This window comes from Lasioglossum baleicum, chromosome 6, assembly GCF_051020765.1.
Source record: "Lasioglossum baleicum chromosome 6, iyLasBale1, whole genome shotgun sequence".
NCBI lineage: Eukaryota > Metazoa > Arthropoda > Insecta > Hymenoptera > Halictidae > Lasioglossum > Lasioglossum baleicum.
In genome coordinates, this window is record NC_134934.1 from 14,427,330 (window position 1) to 14,444,021 (window position 16,692).

A 16,692-nucleotide genomic window follows, 5' to 3' on the forward strand; every position below is an offset into this window, starting at 1 on the left:
ATTACCAATCATATCTAAATAAGTTCGGATGGTCACGCTATATTTTATTTTGCTAATTTAAATTCTGAATGGATAAAACGTTCTAAATGATTTATCTTGAGATATGTTATAATAGATAACTAAAAAAAATAGTGTAACTTTAAAGAATATTGTGAATGAAAAACAAGAATGGTATCATTGTAATATAAGTTCATTTGTGATATACATATAAATGTTTAAGGCATTCTTCGCAAATTACTGTAGTGTCTAGCTAATCTATCTCTACAACCATATAATAACTTTATTCTGTATATAAAAAATTCATTTCGAAACTCCCCATCCAATGCCTGCAATGGTAAAATCAGTTTTGTCAAACATCGCATATTTCTCTAAAATATAGGTGCTGTAACGGTACCAGTCCATATTAAAAATGTACAATCAACTTTTCTAAGATAAAAAAGCATTCAAAACACAATGCTTAGTCAAAGTTTTAAAAGTAATTTAACTAGGAGGTTCGTTCTCAATATTCTCCCGATTCTTTGCAATTTTAACTGCTGAAAATTGCTGACCTAAAATCTTCATTATCTCTGCATGCTTTACATTACGATCTTTTTTTATACTGCTATAATTCTGTTTTACAAAAAGCGCAAATCCACCAAGCTCTCTCTTGGGCGTTTGTACTTGTACTGTTCCAGATTTTGTGGTTTTGTTTATCAGTAGTTCGAACTTTCCATAGCAGTGACCACAACGTTTCTTTTCGACGTCCAGGGACTTCGAATGCCTGCCGATGCTGTAACAATTTTGTACAATGTATAGTTTATTCGGTCAACTGTATTTCAATTCATAAATCTGTGGTTGCAAGGAAGAACGCCGCATGTCACAATTTCAAAAAATTTGAGTTTATGCATTAATTGAGCTTTAGCATAGAATTTACGTATTTACCAGCGGAAGTCATGAAAACAAATTCAAAAGACTCAGAAAATGCAATTTAACTGATGTTCTATGTCAAAGAATTAATAATCAAAACTTTAAACGGGAATATCTCAAAAATTAAAGTATGCGACATACGGCGTTCTTCCTTACAACCACAGAAATTAAGTATCAAATATTTTACCTGTACCCGCAGCCGACGCATTTATACGTGAACTTAGTTTTAATTTTATAGTCATGGCACCTGCGAATCGGTGGTAGGTCGGGGAACGTCTTCACGGCTTTGTTGGCCCTAAAATGCATCCACATCAAATGATTTTCAACATCAAACGCAGCAAATAAGTGCAAACGCTCGTGTCCGATTCCTTATTGATACCTAATAGATACATACCATCCTGTCCAATATGGACCATGTCCATCAGAAACACTATTTATCAACCAAGCAGCAGCATGACACATTTCGTGGATTAAAGTGTCCCGAAGTCTATCCGGTGTATCCAACACCTGTACAGAAAAACGATGGTCTTAATTTATCTTCAACATCATCCTCATCAATGTAATCGCATACCTTCGTCGACAGAACTATTCTCGATGATCTCACAACACCCCCAAGTGATTTCACCGATTTCCTGTTGTAACAGAAGCCAGCAGTTCCTCTCATACGAACATTCCATTCGATGCTCATATCCTTAGGTAATTGCTCGTCAAACACTTTCTCGTTATACAATTTATACAAATAATTACATAGAGTCTCCTTATTATTTTTAAAGTCCGTTCGGTACTTCTTAGCCTCTGGATGCGCACTGGCAATCGGCACATTTTCAGACAGAGATGCCAGAAAGCTATACGTCTTTTCACATTTCCGGTTATCGGAGTTTGGTCTAACTGCAGTACTTTTTTTAATCGTTTGCCGTGGAGGTTTTGGAGGATCTGTAAAAATTGTTCAATCTCATCGATCTGTCATCGAAATGATTCACAAATCTGTATTACCTTTCTTAACTACACGTTTCGGTGGAACATTATCGCCAGGGTCAAACTCACTGGTACTCGAGCTTTCGCTTTCACTTTCATCGTCATTGAAATACAATTTCTTCCGTCTCATATTGTACATATCGTCTCGATTATTGTCTTCATCTTTTCCGTCATCTTCGCTGTCTGTATCATATATTCTTAAAGGTCTGTAGAACAATTGTCTCAATTACTGAATTCAGCGTACATTTTGCCTAGACTTCAAAAAATATTTTTGCTACCTATGTACACGAGGCGTAACTGTTGGTTTCGATTGTACACTGCTGGCTGATGTTGTGAGTTTCGTCACCGCAGTGTAGTATGAGCTTTCGCCTCCACTTTCTGACGACACCTCATCGTTGATGAAACTGTCCCTCTGTTTGCGACCCACACGAGCGTTTCTTTTGGTCGAAGGCTTCGGCGGTCTTAAATCTTCTAAAGCTGTACAATTTATACGTTTTAACGTGAAATGTGAGAACAATAATCGAGTCAGAACTACTTACATGCACTGCTATCCTCATCTAAGGACTCCGATGAACTTATAATCTTCTTGGTTCTTGGTTTCCTGTAATTAAAATGAAATCCTGAAGAAATAAGTGTAATTTAAGACAGCAAAAATATTAGAAGAATTTAAAAATACTATTATATCATTTTCAACCTATTAAACATATGTATTAAGATAGAAAATAAATTTCTATTTCACTCCAGTTTGTTGCAATTCAAGTAGAAAATTTTTGTTCTGCATAAAGATCTGTCTAATTATAAAACAAAAGGAGGTCTTTCGTACCTTTCAGTTTGAACTGCTCTACTTTTCATATCAACGGCTTGCTTCCTCGGTTCCGATTTCGGTAGCAGCTCATCTGCCCTCTGCCTCCAGGATGTACCATACAATTTGTCCAATATCTCTGCGTAAGCCGTAATATCCGTATCTGGCACTTTATTTATAATCGGAGTGGATAATACATTATCGACACGTCTGTTAGTTGGTGTACGAAGTTCGAGAGCATTGTTTCTCGATCGTTTCGTATAATCTAATATCGTAGTCTGTCTTGTTACAGAAGTTTGTACTATTTTATCACATTCTTCGTTGGTCAATCTCTTCTCAATTGTTTGCGCTTGGCGTATTCTGTCTCTATTATTTGGAGTTTCATAGTTCATTTCTAATCTCTCCAAACTGCTGTTCCCAGAGCTTACGCCACTTTTGTTGCTAGCAGGTACCATACTGAAAGAGCTATCGCTTTTCGAATCGGGGGAATTGGTATGAAGCCACTCTGAGATTTGCTTCTTTTTTCTTGCCGATAGTTCAGACATTGCACCTGCATTTTGGTCCACATTTTGAGTATTTAATATTTCGTTCACACGATTTCTATGGAAATTATTCAAACTCCTTTGGGAATCTTGAACAATGTCGCTGATGGAACTTGGAAGAGTTTCATCGATAATTTTGGTACTTTCTATTAAATTGTTCCTCAAAGAAATAGCTGGATGTCCAGCATTGTCCGTGCTCTCATCGACTATTTCGTTATCATCTATGCTCTCGTCAATAACTACATTTCTGTTTATTCTTGGTGACTCGTAAGCTACTTTCGGCGAGCTTATATTCTTCAGAATATTTCGCACGTCTCTGTTTGTCAGCTTTTTCTTAATCTCAATTTGATTCCTAATAGCCAAAGCTTCGTGAGGCTTGTCAGTACTTTTGCCAGCATAATGCGATAAATTCTTTCCGTATTCCGGAGTGAAACTGATATGTGCACTCTTAGTAGAACTTTCCATACGTTTTTTATTCGAATCTCTGTCACTGGACAATGCTGTAACTTTTTTATTCTTCTCTGGAGTGAAACTGATGTTTGTACTCTTACTAGAACTTTCCATATGTTTTTCATTCGAACCTCTCTCGCTGGACAATGCTGTAACTCTTTTATTCTCCGGAGTAAAACTGATATACGTACTCTTACTAGAACTTTCCATATGTTTTTCATTCGAACCTCTCTCACTGGACAATGCTGTAACTCTTTTATTCTCCGGAGTAAAACTGATATACGTACTCTTAGTAGAACTTTCCATACATTTTCCATTCGAATCTCTGTCACTGGATAATGCTGCAACTCTTTTATTCTTCTCCCGAGTGAGATTGATATATGTACTCTTAATCTTAACAGAACTTTCGATAAATTTTTCATTAGTATCGCTACTACTAGGTGTATCACTATCAGATGTAAGTAAAATATTCCTTCTTTCAGCAGAGGTGTTTCCGTTTTTCTTACTGTTAAAGAAATCAATCTTATTATTGCTACGCCACAACTCAAGCATATGTTTCTCCTTGTCGTTCAAACATTCAGAATTCGAAGAAATGTCGATAAATTTCCTCTGTTTCGAGTTCGAATGTTTAACAGATTTCAATTTCATTTCGGTAGTGCGCTTATCTATATAATCACAGTCGGAACTAGAGTCACTTATTACTATAACATTTTCATTGTCAGCATCTCGACTGTCAGATGAAATGGAATCCTGAGTCATTTTTAGACAAAAGTCTTGTGATTCACTGAGTGATTTTTCTTCCTCCCTGTCGGAGCTTATGTTCAACTTTGTATGCATGTATCTCTGCTCCATTTCGAGTTTGTTTCTTCTTTTATACATCAGATCAGCCTCTGTAATAACCAGGTAAATATTATCATATATATTGCTCGATATTATTATATATCGACAAATTTGAGTAATAGAAAATGTATAACAATTAGACAACGGATCTTTATGCAAAACATTATTATTTTACATAAAGTTCCGCAGTCTAATAATAATATCGACTTACTATAGCTGGACATCTTTGCTGGCAGCTCGAGGATTCAAGTTCCGTTTATTTTTTTTGCGGTGACATAATACGTAAAATGGGACAGTACAAGTACCTTATTACTCCTGGAACAGTAACGAAGTAGACTTTATACGTTTCTTGTAACGTGCGCTACAATTCCTTCCGAGAAACTATAATAAATCACTTCGGTACGTGAAGGGCAAAATGGTAAACAATAACATTGGACGAAATTCCACGAAATCATGACACGCAATTTAAAATAATTCGAAGAAAAGATATCGAAATATATTCTTCAAGCTACGTACTACGTTTATGGATAATGAGATTGTCTTTAAACATACCTTTATCCACAAAATTTTTAAATAAAAACATTCAAGCTAAAATCTCGTACGTCCACCGTAGTTTGAACGTTGAATCCGTTGGAGTGTTGATTCAGTGTAGCCAACTGCTAAAATGTATATTTTTTGTGCTAATACATGAAGTTAGGTACGCTTGGGTACGCTGTAATTGGTGATGGCCAGTGATGGCGTGAACCCGCGTGAACCCACGTGAACTGCGTGAACTTTTGGACATTTTGGATCACTCGTGATCAGATTCGATCATGTCCGTTCCTGATCGCGGTGATTTTTTATTTAGAGTAATTTTATTGACGGAAAGGGACACAACCTGTATGTTTTATATTAACAACATCGGAAAAAAGTGGGAGTTACATCGCATCAAACTATCGTTTGGATTTCCTATGGTTTGGAGAAAAGAATAAATAAAAGGTACGGAAAAGAGAATTGAACTTTTTAACCACAGCTCTTTTTAATTAACAAAATGTTGTTGTATGCCTCGATAGTATAGCCAAATATTCCTGTGATTTCGAACAGATTGGTTCAATATATTCTTTGAAATAAATTTTCCTAGGTACCTCAATATTAGCATTCTTTAGAATAAATTCAAAAAATGAAATATTTTAAGTATTTCTCAATAGTGCTGTAAAATGTTTATATAATTTTTAAAGAAATTGTTCCGGTATATTCCTCGGAATAAATTCGCAAAACTGGTTACCACCTGTAATTCCTCTTGCAGTATGATTTAAATTTCGCGCCGGTTTCTGTTGGTATTTAAAACCGGCGCGAAATTTAAATCATTCACGCCAACACGCGGCGATGCAACAGAATGATAAAACCTATATTCACTAGAAAATCCTCGATCATTTTTCCTTGATTATTTTAAAATGTCTTTTAAGCAACAAATTAGAATGTGTAGTTCGAAATTCCGCGGTATTAGCAGAAGGAAACCATGAATAGCGAGATATTTGTTCTTTCCGGCAATGATTTATGAATCTTCCATAAAAGGAAGCTCCTGGGTCATTAATTTCAGTTCGACGTACTCGATGCACAATTTTTCTTGCTCTCGAAGAACAAATGATTCGAAACGAATGGTCGGTTAAACGTCGTACAAGTTTATAAAAGATAAATACGAACTAACAGTTAACATTTACGTTAATTAAACGTATTATGAAAGAGTTTTACGCTACAAATCAGCGTTTTAATTAAGTAACATAATTAATTACGGCAACGACGAAAGATTAAAGCTCGAGCTTTAAAGCTCGAGCTTTAAGAGCGATCGCTCCGTAATAGATAAAATGATGCGGCAATATTTAGTAAATTTCAGAAATATTAAAGATCTTCTTAAATTCTATTTTGCAAAATCTAGGAGTCGCTTAATTGAATGATCTCAGACGTCAAGTAATTACCGATGAGTGATCGACATGCAGCCCCGGAAATGCTGCAATTAGACCCTCGAAATACTCTCTCGTGTGACTCTCCATTCGCGTCGAGATCGATTGCATTCGAATAAATAGCCAGGTTAGGGATGCGGTGCTCTGTGGCTCAGAACCTAATATCATTATCGGCGAACGCGAGTGGAATAAATGCCGCTGCGTATGTAGCCCCATAATGCTCCAATTTCGAAAAGGGGAAACCCTGGGGCAAAGCTAACATTCTACCTGGCGAAAAACGCTGCCGCGAATAGAAATTGCAGGTTTCAAAGAAAAACAACCCCGAGAACAATAGAAATAAAATATTCATCGATCATCTGAACCCAGGACATCAATCACCAACGAAGCCGGCAGGCTCTGCATCGAATAACAGTTTTATAGAGTTTCGAAAAGAAATAATTTGGTCCGGGAAGAAATTCGTAAACAACCAGCGTCGAATGAATAAAAGATACAGTTGAACTTCAATGGATAGACATGAACTCCGGCTCTGAAAGTAAAATGACATTTCTGTTTCCGGCTCGAATAAAATAAATTCGTCGTGGAACTTCTCTGTGAAGTCGGAGAAAATTCGCGGTGAATTATGCGAATCTCGAACGGATGACAGTTGAGTTACGGCGGTTTTTCGTCGGGAAAAACTTTTGGCCTTAATCCAGATGTTAGTTAGAGGGTGTTCACAACAGTTTCGACCCTGTAACGACCGGAGATCACGCTAGCAGAACACTTACGATGATAAAGTCTTGTGGTTAGCGGCGATAAGGATCTGGATAACAGCAGCTCGCAGCTCGACTAAATCATCTTCAGCAGTCTCGACCTGTTTCCCTAAATATTTGCACCTTCCCGTTGCATCACGGGTCAAACAGTGTCCTCGTTCATCAACGATTCGTTCGAATTTTGATTTCGAACCTGAACTCACTCGTCGGGCTAATTTCGAATGAAAAAAGAAAATCCTTCCAGGGCGAGTAATGAAAAAGCTTCGTTAAATCTCCGTCCCGTGTTTCCATCGCAAAATCCGATATGGTAGGGTTTTAAGTAACGTTCCCGCCCCAATTAAAGCGGTTCTTGTTTTCTGTACCTGTTACCTATCAAGGACCGTTTAATCCTCGGGCAAAACCGTGAAAAGAGATCGGGCTCCGAGGTTTATTTTATTCTAAATCGGGTAATGTCATTGTCACTTCTTTTCTCGTTCTCCCTTTTTTCGGAAATTCACATGGGCGCTGTTTTCGCTTTCGGCACGGTGGGAACGCTTCAGAGAATCCCGAGCGAAATTGGGGATGGTATTAAAACGAATGCTATCAAGTTCTCGTCTCGAATCGCGGAATCAGCAAACGCTTTGCATCCGTTTCTCGCGTTGATGCGAATACGAGATCGGTATCTATTGCGAAACGCAAGGGAATGGAGAAAGGGCTACACCGGAAGCGGATGGAAGGCTTTCCCGGGGACCAATTTAAACGACTGTTTATTGCGCGAGGTGTTCGATATACGAGTCGGAGAACTTATAATTTTTGCAAAGTATCCCTTTTTCATACTTTTTAAAAAGAAAAATTCATTAGAAGAGAAATATCCCTCGAAATACGTTTTTCTGTCAATTTTAAAAACTTTCACGACTATAATAAGAATGATAATTGCGCAAAGATGCGCAAACTAGTAATTACCTTTTAATGGAGAGTTTTCTGAAGAGCCAAGCACAGCGGCAAAAACCGTCAGCTTCCGAAAACGCTACCGCTAGCGAAAGCGGAAAGAGAATGCAGACTAGGTCGCTGCGTAACCGGAAGTAGGACTTCATGGGGTACAAATTCAAACTACGGTTTATTGTATAAAGCAGCGTTCGATATATTAATGCGTGTGTCCGTGACAGGATCGATGTACAACGAACGAGTGAAAATTTATACAAGACCACGTTTAATAAATGTGCGAGTGCGTGTCGATGATGGTCTGTTCAGCGATCTGTACGCCGGAACGTGATAGTGCAGAAATTGACAAAAGTGTCAGAGTTCGTCGCGACGGCAAATCCGGAAGCGTTTATACAACGGGAAGGGCTGTGGACAATTCCAGATGATTAATATCCCGACAGCTCGTTTTCGAAAAGTTACAGATCATCCTGGTGTTGCAAAATATCCCACGCATCTAGCTCAGCAACTTGTCAACGCTAGCCTGTCCAACTTATCTTCTCGAAATCCTTGTCGTGCGTGGTTGCCCTCAACAGCACTGCCGTTTCACTGAAATTTTGACAAATAAACATTGACATTGACATCCGTGGAACATCGTTAGTAGACTACGGATCTTCGTGCAAAATCAAAATTGTTTGAATTAACACTAATGAAATTCTAGTGTTAATCCAGTGAAATGCAATCTTAATGACAAGATGATTTTGACATCTTTTTTCTGAAACGAACGTAATAAACAAGTTTATTTTTTATCACAAAATATGAATTTATGAATAACACCATATTTATCACTGATGCTAATCTTTTTTTCCACCACTTTTCATTTATAATTCATAATTACACTGCACTTTGTAATTGTATTTCAATTCTAAAAACGAATTACGATGTAATTTGATTGAATAAGAGATCAGAATTACAAATTAGAATTACGAAATAATTGAATTACTGTGTAATTATAATTCGTGGAGTAATTCATTTGTAATTCAACACAATTCTGGAGTTAGGTCTGGGTTAGAACTTTAAAGGAGAATGTTTTTCAGAATGATGACCTTGACAACATATCTAAAGTTCATTGAAATCGGAGAGGGCTCACATCATCGCAAAAATGCATCAAATCCGCAAGTCTAGCAATTAGGCATAAAACTTACCACTCGATCAGCCAGCACGCAGGACACTCGAGACTATACATTTTCTCTGAACAATTTTCCGCGACGAATCCAAGCGTGGTAGTCCTCGAGACGTTCGCTATATCCTCGATCGATCGTAGCCACGCATGTGAGGTCCAGTTTTTTCTTAGGCCCTCGGTAAGAACGTTAGGACACATAAACCCTTTCTCTTGACATGCTAAGTCAAGGATTAGGAGCGTGTCCCGATGGAGAGGAGGTGGAGTGCCTTACACGGTTTACAACGTGCGACACTTTCGGGGCAACGTTGTTACAATTAATGGGACAAACTAGCATGCCGAGGGGATCAAAAACAGTCTTCGAGGTCGGTCCTTAGATAACGTTAACTCTCCGAGGACGCGGATAGGTTGTCAGGTTGCTTCAGTATGATCGGCGTTAACCACTACAGCAACGTAGCGTATGACCCTTTTTAATTAACAAAAGATTGGTTCAATATATTCTTCGAAATAAATTTTTCTAGGTACTTCAATATTCTTTGGAATAGAAAAAATAGATTTGGAATAGGGGAATTAGAAAAAAATTGTTCCGGTATATTCCTCGGAATAAATTCGCAAAACTGGTTACCACTAGGGATAGCGTGCTGTGCTACTTTGGATCACTCGATCACGTTCGTTCCCAATCACGGCGATTTTTCACAGTGATTCATTATTTTCGTAATATCATTAATGACGATGTCAAAACAAAATTGAATAATGAGGAACAATGAGAAATAATGAATAAAGTCATTGAAAATTGGGATGACAGTGAGCAAATTCTGATCATTGTGATAAATCACGGTGAGTGATTTTGCACGCCATCGCTAGTTACCACTTAAATCCCGACCTCGTGTCTCTGTCTCGTTATGTGTAAGTCTCGGCTTTTCGTCTGCGATCTCGTCGCTTGCCAGCTCGTTTTCTAGTCGATTTCGCGTCGTGGTAACCTGAAGTCCATGATCTTCCGGTTACATCGATCTTGTGGCGATCGTCGAGAAGATCGCTGCGCTGTCTCGTCCGAGAAGAGGCTACAAACCGTGGAAGCCTTGCATTCGGCTCCGTTGTTCGCGTGCACGACTGTCACCTCAGCAACAAAAGGCTCCGTCGTTGATATCCTCGATATTTTTATGGTCGATCGAGGAATCGCTCCGTTTCTTGTCGCGCTTTTCTCCGCCATATTCGCCTCCATTGTTCGCTAGTGCAATTCACCCGGTGCCACGCGTTAAACTTTTTCCGCTCTGATCGACGCGTTGTATCTGCGCTCGAAAAGAGACAAGGATCAGTCAGCCTCAAACACTGCTTGCTCTCTGGAAAACATCTGACAGTTTGCGATCGAACCGTCTCGGATAGGAATTGCACAATACCGTTTGAAAGAAGTGAAACTAAATAACCAAGCAGTCTCTAAAGTATGCACTTGGGTGCTTGACATGTCTCAGATTTTTCTCAGAATTTCTAAACATCATTGCTTAGGAAAAATAGGCCAAAAACTGATTTTTCGATTTTATCCCTTAACTACCCTCCCGATTTTATATAGGGTTGAAATTTTACACAGTATGTTTTTTCTTGATGCTCTATCGAATGACCTATTGGCCGTATAATTCGGGAGAAGGGCACTTTTGACCACCTTATCCTTTGTGTCTCAATTTGTAGCATCATATTTTATATATCTATTTTCTGATATGACTTTTTTCCATCTAAAATGGCTATTCGGTACACTGTGTACTGCTTGTACTGTGGGAGACAGGGGTAATGAGGTAGAAGGGACAGCAGCTCCGAGCAAGAAGGTTCAAGCAAACTTCTCACGTAAATCCCGTCCTCGAGAAAATCGACATTGATCACTTATTTAAGCGTTCCTTGGAAAGTCACCCTTGCGTAACCCTTCGGTCCATTTGGACTCCGAGTTTCAAAGAGTTCGGCTAACTTCTTCTCTCCTAGAGGCTAACTTGATTTGTTAGGGATGTGAGTGTAATGCTGATGGCGGTTTTAAGGCGGACGACGAGTCGAGAAGCGTTTTATCTGGATTTGCGGAAGATGGTGCGAGGGAATTGGTTAGGGTAGATCAGACGAATTAATTACGCTGGCATGTGCTAATTGAATCGACTTGGGAATCGGTTCTCTTGGTCGCGTTGCTCGAAAGGAATTTTTGTCTTTCAACACTAACTGATCTGGGTAATTATTGTGACATCTAGAAACCAGGCTATGAATTCGTGAGAAACATAAGTTTTCCACTGATTAAATGCAGCAGAATTGGTTTTACCGTAATTTCCTCAAAGGCGGAATTTCGCAATAAAAATCGTTTGGACGAACAAGTTTTCCTCTCGGTTACGCCACGATTCTCGATGCGCATCTGCAGACGAACGTTCCTCGCGGAACAGTTTTATTCGAGATTGCATTCTCTTATCTCAATTTCCTGCTTCCCTTTTCTAATTTACCGCGATCGTTTAAGGCATAGTTAACTGCGGAGGAAAAGCGTGGCTTTGACGGCGAGTGGCTGCGAGGACACCGGTTTATATAAGTGAACCACACCGTGAGAACGAAATTAATAGAAGTCAAGAAAATATTCATACAGCTGGATCTGTCTCTGCGCCTGGCAAGTAAACAGACGTTAACACAATATTTATGAATCCTTCTACAGGCTCGTCGCATCCTCGAGCATCGTTAAAAATCAATTCATAGCGAATCTCTCGTCAAACAGATAGCATCACCCCTGTACAAACACTCGAACAAAGTGCAAACACTCGAACAAAGCGCAAACCTCATTAGCATTTAATTGCCAGCCTGTTTAAGCTACGAAACACTTTATAGATGACCGACGAACCGGAATTCAGTTAACAATCCTGGATTAATTGTAAGTAGAAGGTATGCTAACAATAAGTGGAACTATATTTTTCACGGGATTGGAATTGAATCCGTAGAAATAATATTATCACGTCGATTCCTACGCTTTCTCGCTTAATTGAAAAATCCGTGTCGAACGGAAAGAAAACAACAAAAGCAAAACGGATTTTCGATTCGCTTATCCAAGGTTCGGCTGTTTCAATGTTGGGATTGGCAAGCGGTTTCACCGACTCCAGATTTGACCGACGTCTTTGACCGTCGACGAATTTAACCAATAACGATTATATTAATCGACATCAGTTTCTAAAGATGGTGCTGACATTTTACTCTTTAGCTATTCTGCACTGACACCTTTACTTTTGTGTTACGAGCCAGGGCCGCTAGTAGCACGAGTGGCCGGCGAAGGGTTGTTACTCTAGGAATGTGGTATCAATTTGTTAGTTAAGATACGCGGACGAACCCAATGCGAAATTGGGGAGCTGCTAGGATTATAGGAATGGAGCGACGCGACGCGCAGACGAACCCGATGCGAAACCGGGGAGCTGCTAGGAGGTTGTAGAACGACGCGGACGAACCCAATGCGAAATTGGGGAGCTGCTGGGAGGTTGGATAAAAGCACAGACGAACTTGATGCGAAATCAGGGAGTCGCTAGGATAATTAGTAAGCCTCGTAACTAGTATAATTTAATTGATACAATCCGAGCGGTAAGATTGTATCGTGTGGGGACGTTCAATTGTTTGATTAGGATATTGGACAATAATTATGGGTTTAATGAATTTGCGTTAATTATCAAAGAACACAAATATATTCTGACTATAAGAATTTGTATTACAATTGTGTAATTGTCGCGTATGGAATGAATTTAGAATAGAAAGAATTGGAAGAAGATATTACCTAAACTAACAATAAGATGCACGGTGTTGACGCACTGGCAATGCGGGGTCTCGGAGCAACTTTATCACTGCCTAATAGATTCTACGCCGAACTCGCGGAATCTATACGGTTAACTTTGATACGAAGGGGAACTTTAGCCCGATCTCACTGGTAGTTGACTTCCGAGATGCAGCACGACGCGACACGATTCGTGACTACGATAGTACTAGCCCACGAGAGTAGAAATGCAAGGGCTTATACATATAGCCCTGCAATGACGAGTGGTACTCGTCAGTACCCTTCAAGCGAACATTCGTATTTTGTCAACGTCCAGTTGGTCGTGTGTATGTTTCGGCCCTAAACTAAACTAAACAGCTATGTGGATTTATCTAGGGTGGCTCTGTTCGTTTATCTAGGACGGTTCCTGCCAGAGATGATATTGGACACCTGTTCCGTCATCCGTAACATTTGTATAAGAATATAATTATTACCAGACTGTGGATCTTTGTGCAAAATAAAAAAAATGTTTGCATTGTTTGCTAGACACAGGAGCGAAATAAAAATGTCTTTCTTCTTTTAATTATCTGATTCAGCTGAAGCCGATGCGCTGATGTCTTTAAATCTTTTTAATATGTAGTCGGTTAAGATTGTTGTCAAATGTTGTTAATATGGGATAATACTGTGTTCGACTAAAGTCGTTGCCGATCAAAGACGTTGTCGGGCAAATATTGACGGTGATTTTCGTGGGACCCGCTTCAACAAGGGTTCTCGGCTCACCTGATGCTGCGCTGATTGCTAGTGTTCCTCCTGCAGAACACCTGTGATCCCGGCCTGGATGTCAGACCACGCCCGACGCTCGAATCCCTAACGCTGCTTAGATCAAGCCTCGTGATCGAGGGCCTTGCGGGATAGCAGCACAGCGTTTCCTTGAAAGCCTCCCTGTACCTCGCGCTCATCACGTTGTACAAGATCGGATTTATGGACGTGCTACAGTAGTAAAGGCAACCGCTCGGTACATACAGCCAACCGTTGATGTCGGCGAACGACAGCTCGTCCATGTACACGTACATCAGACGTTGAGCGTGGAACGGCGCCCAACAGATGAAGAACGTGATCACCACAGCACCTGAGGACCAGAAGCCGAAGGTTTCCTTATCTAGCGGGGCTTACGGTTGTTATTCATTCATCTCGAAGCAATATTGCGCTAGATAACGCCCGCAGACGCCCTCGATCCTTTGATTAGGACGTTATTCTCCTACGTAAGCCCCTCATTTGCTCGAGCGATTAAATTCGGAACATGGGAAAACGTTGACGGAATTGTATCTGCTAATTCTTGGAAAAAAATGAATGAGATCATTTTTGGAACTCTTCCTTCAACAATTTTAGTGAAAGTGGGATCGACATTGCTTTGAATGTGTGCTCTTTTATCTTATAAAAGTTGATTGTACATTTTGAACATGTACGATCATTGATAAAACTGATTTTACCATTGCAGATATTTTTGTTATTATGTACAGAAGTTATTATAAGATTGTAGAATTGTAAAGAAAGATAAAGTTAGAAAAGCGTGTAACTATCTTTTGACGTGTCACTTTGGCTCCGAAGTGTGCCCGAAAGGAGCAAGAACGTCTGTTTCCGGAAACGAGCAGGTCAGTCAGTGAATAGAATCGCAGCGAATAGAGGATGGTTGAATTACAAGCTCTCCGATCGTCCTCTCCAACATCCTCTCTTCAAAAGAGGGATGAGACTGTTCTGACAAATCCATGTTGCTGTTGGCACCGTTTCAGCTGTACCTAATATACGACAACACCGTCGAACAGATTGCAGTTTCTTCGGCGGAAGAGAAACGCGAACTTCAAAAGCGTTATCGCGTCTCAGATTTCTGACAAATCGACCGGAATCCATTTTCGCGGAACCATCCGGGGCTAGCCTGACAGATAGCAGGATCGTTGTGCAATTGCATAGAACAACTGCAAATATTGACGGATTACCGAGGCTTTCGTGATCGATAAAAATCACAGTAGATTTTTCCAAACCCCAGCCTCATCCGGCACAAACGCCTCTCATTCCAGTTTACACATCAAATCGAGTTGTTTCTTTTTTCGCATCGCAGTTTCATCGGAATTTCATCAATATTGCCTCGAGCACTGCCGCACCTTCTCTTCTCTATACCCTCTCTCTGTTTTCTGTACGTTTCGACATTGGTTTTTGGAATTTCGAATATTTAAAAGAAATTTATCAGTTATTTTTGAATTACTAAACTAATTCAATGTAATTTTTATTACGATATTGTCAGAAACGAGCCGTCGGCAATTCATTCAGTGCTACTATCCTTTCCTTTTAAATATCTCGAAACAAGAAATATATGATTTAGACCAGTTTCATAATTATGGGCACATATGTTTAACTACTAACATCCTTAATATTACCGAGCAACCATAGCCAATAATTCACAGATAAATTGGAGAGGCGGACAGTTCCTTGGCAAGAACGAATGGGGACCGCAATAAAACGAAATTTACGGGATCAAGATAAAAACGCGAATTGAACGGAGACCAATCTCGCCGAAACTTCGACGAGCTTTTCGAAAAATCAAGAAAAGTATAGCTCGTAATGCTCGTAATAAAGCAAGTTTTACTTGCTCGATAGGGAGTTTGGAAAGATTGATCAATCTTCGGAAACTTATCTGGCAACAAGTGATCGTCAAACTGCGAATAAAAAAGACTGTGCGTTTCCTTTCAAGTAATGGACGAACGCTTGTGCAGCTCGCTGTACCAGTTATTTGCTAAGCTTACAATTAGCAGGTTCAATGTTAAGATTTTGATCGAGAGACTAAAATGCAAGGTGTCAACATAACACATTTACTGAGCATTCGTATGATGGACCTCCTGGAGTGTGCCTGTGTGGTTTCGCCGTGCACAGCTCCTGCCAGGCTGCTGATCTGAATCCTCAGACCCATCCGGATGTAAAGCACCGCGATGAACGCCATAGGAAGCAAGAAGAAGAGAAGACAACTCATCTCGTACAACGGGAACTTGAGCATGCTCTCCTTCGGCGTCGTACACACCGCCGAATCCAACGAGTCCACGTCCGACCCTGGAAAACAGGAAACCGAAGTAAAACTTCTGAAGAGCCAGCGGATCGAATAACGAAAAGCCTGGGCTCATTGCGTATGCTCTTGGAACGCGATCATGCGAATCCACGCAGCCGGAAACTCTCCTGAAAGCGAAACGTGCAACGGCTGGCCCGTAAGCTCGACCAACGGCTGAAGTATTTATGCTTCCGGGGGGATTGTTGGAAATATCGTGTGCGAAGGATTTTCTCAGGCTTCGGAATTTTCTTGACAGCCTCGTATAATAGCTTCGACTCTTAAGAGAAGTTTTCCCCCGGGCAAATATCGAATTACCTCGCATCTTTGAATATATGTACTTCACGAAATCAATGTGCGGCTGTGGCTTGTTTGGAACTAGGTTTGCGGAGGGTTTTATTTTGCTTCTGTTAACCCCTTGCCGTATTTTACCGAGTCAGACTCGTCAGGAAGATTTCAACAAGTCAGACTCGTCATGAAGATTTTTAACAAAGTATAACAAATATGAAATCTGATTCGTCTGTAATCAATATTTAAGCATCAAAATAAATGTAGCCATAAAGGTATGTAGGATCTTC

The 16,692-nt window shown here is 39.9% G+C and overlaps 2 protein-coding genes across 3 annotated transcripts in view; both read right to left on the reverse strand.

Annotated features, from left to right (window-relative positions):
* LOC143210139 (uncharacterized) lies at positions 1-5,829 on the reverse strand. Its single transcript, XM_076426713.1, has 10 exons — positions 5,068-5,829; positions 4,727-4,830; positions 2,705-4,565; positions 2,421-2,482; positions 2,160-2,358; positions 1,900-2,087; positions 1,478-1,839; positions 1,301-1,413; positions 1,094-1,201; positions 1-769 (listed from the first exon to the last, which is right to left on the reverse strand). The coding sequence occupies exons 2-10, from the start codon at positions 4,737-4,739 to the stop codon at positions 481-483; spliced, it is 3,195 nt and encodes a 1,064-aa protein (XP_076282828.1). The 5' UTR covers positions 4,740-4,830; positions 5,068-5,829; the 3' UTR covers positions 1-480.
* A 62-nt stretch (positions 5,830-5,891) lies between these two features.
* LOC143210143 (neuropeptides capa receptor) overlaps positions 5,892-16,692 on the reverse strand; it is a 29,055-nt gene continuing 18,254 nt past the window's right edge. Inside the window, exons 4-7 of one of the 2 annotated variants that reach the window (XR_013009193.1) lie at positions 15,892-16,122; positions 13,804-14,152; positions 9,307-10,570; positions 5,893-8,710 (exon numbers count right to left, since the gene is read on the reverse strand). Coding sequence is in view for 1 of the 2 variants with exons in the window: in XM_076426724.1 (XP_076282839.1) it covers positions 10,537-10,570; positions 13,804-14,152; positions 15,892-16,122 (614 nt within the window). In the remaining variant the exon portion in view is untranslated. Of the gene's footprint in view, positions 10,571-13,803; positions 14,153-15,891; positions 16,123-16,692 lie in introns of both variants that reach the window. The other variant, XM_076426724.1, reaches the window with a different exon arrangement.

Coding starts and splice junctions, on each gene's coding strand:
- LOC143210139 (XM_076426713.1), bottom strand. Junction 2,088..2,159: donor GTTACGCCTCGTGTACATAG/GTAGCAAAAATA, acceptor ATTGTTCTACAG/ACCTTTAAGAATATATGATA. Junction 770..1,093: donor TGCGTCGGCTGCGGGTACAG/GTAAAATATTTG, acceptor AAATTGTTACAG/CATCGGCAGGCATTCGAAGT.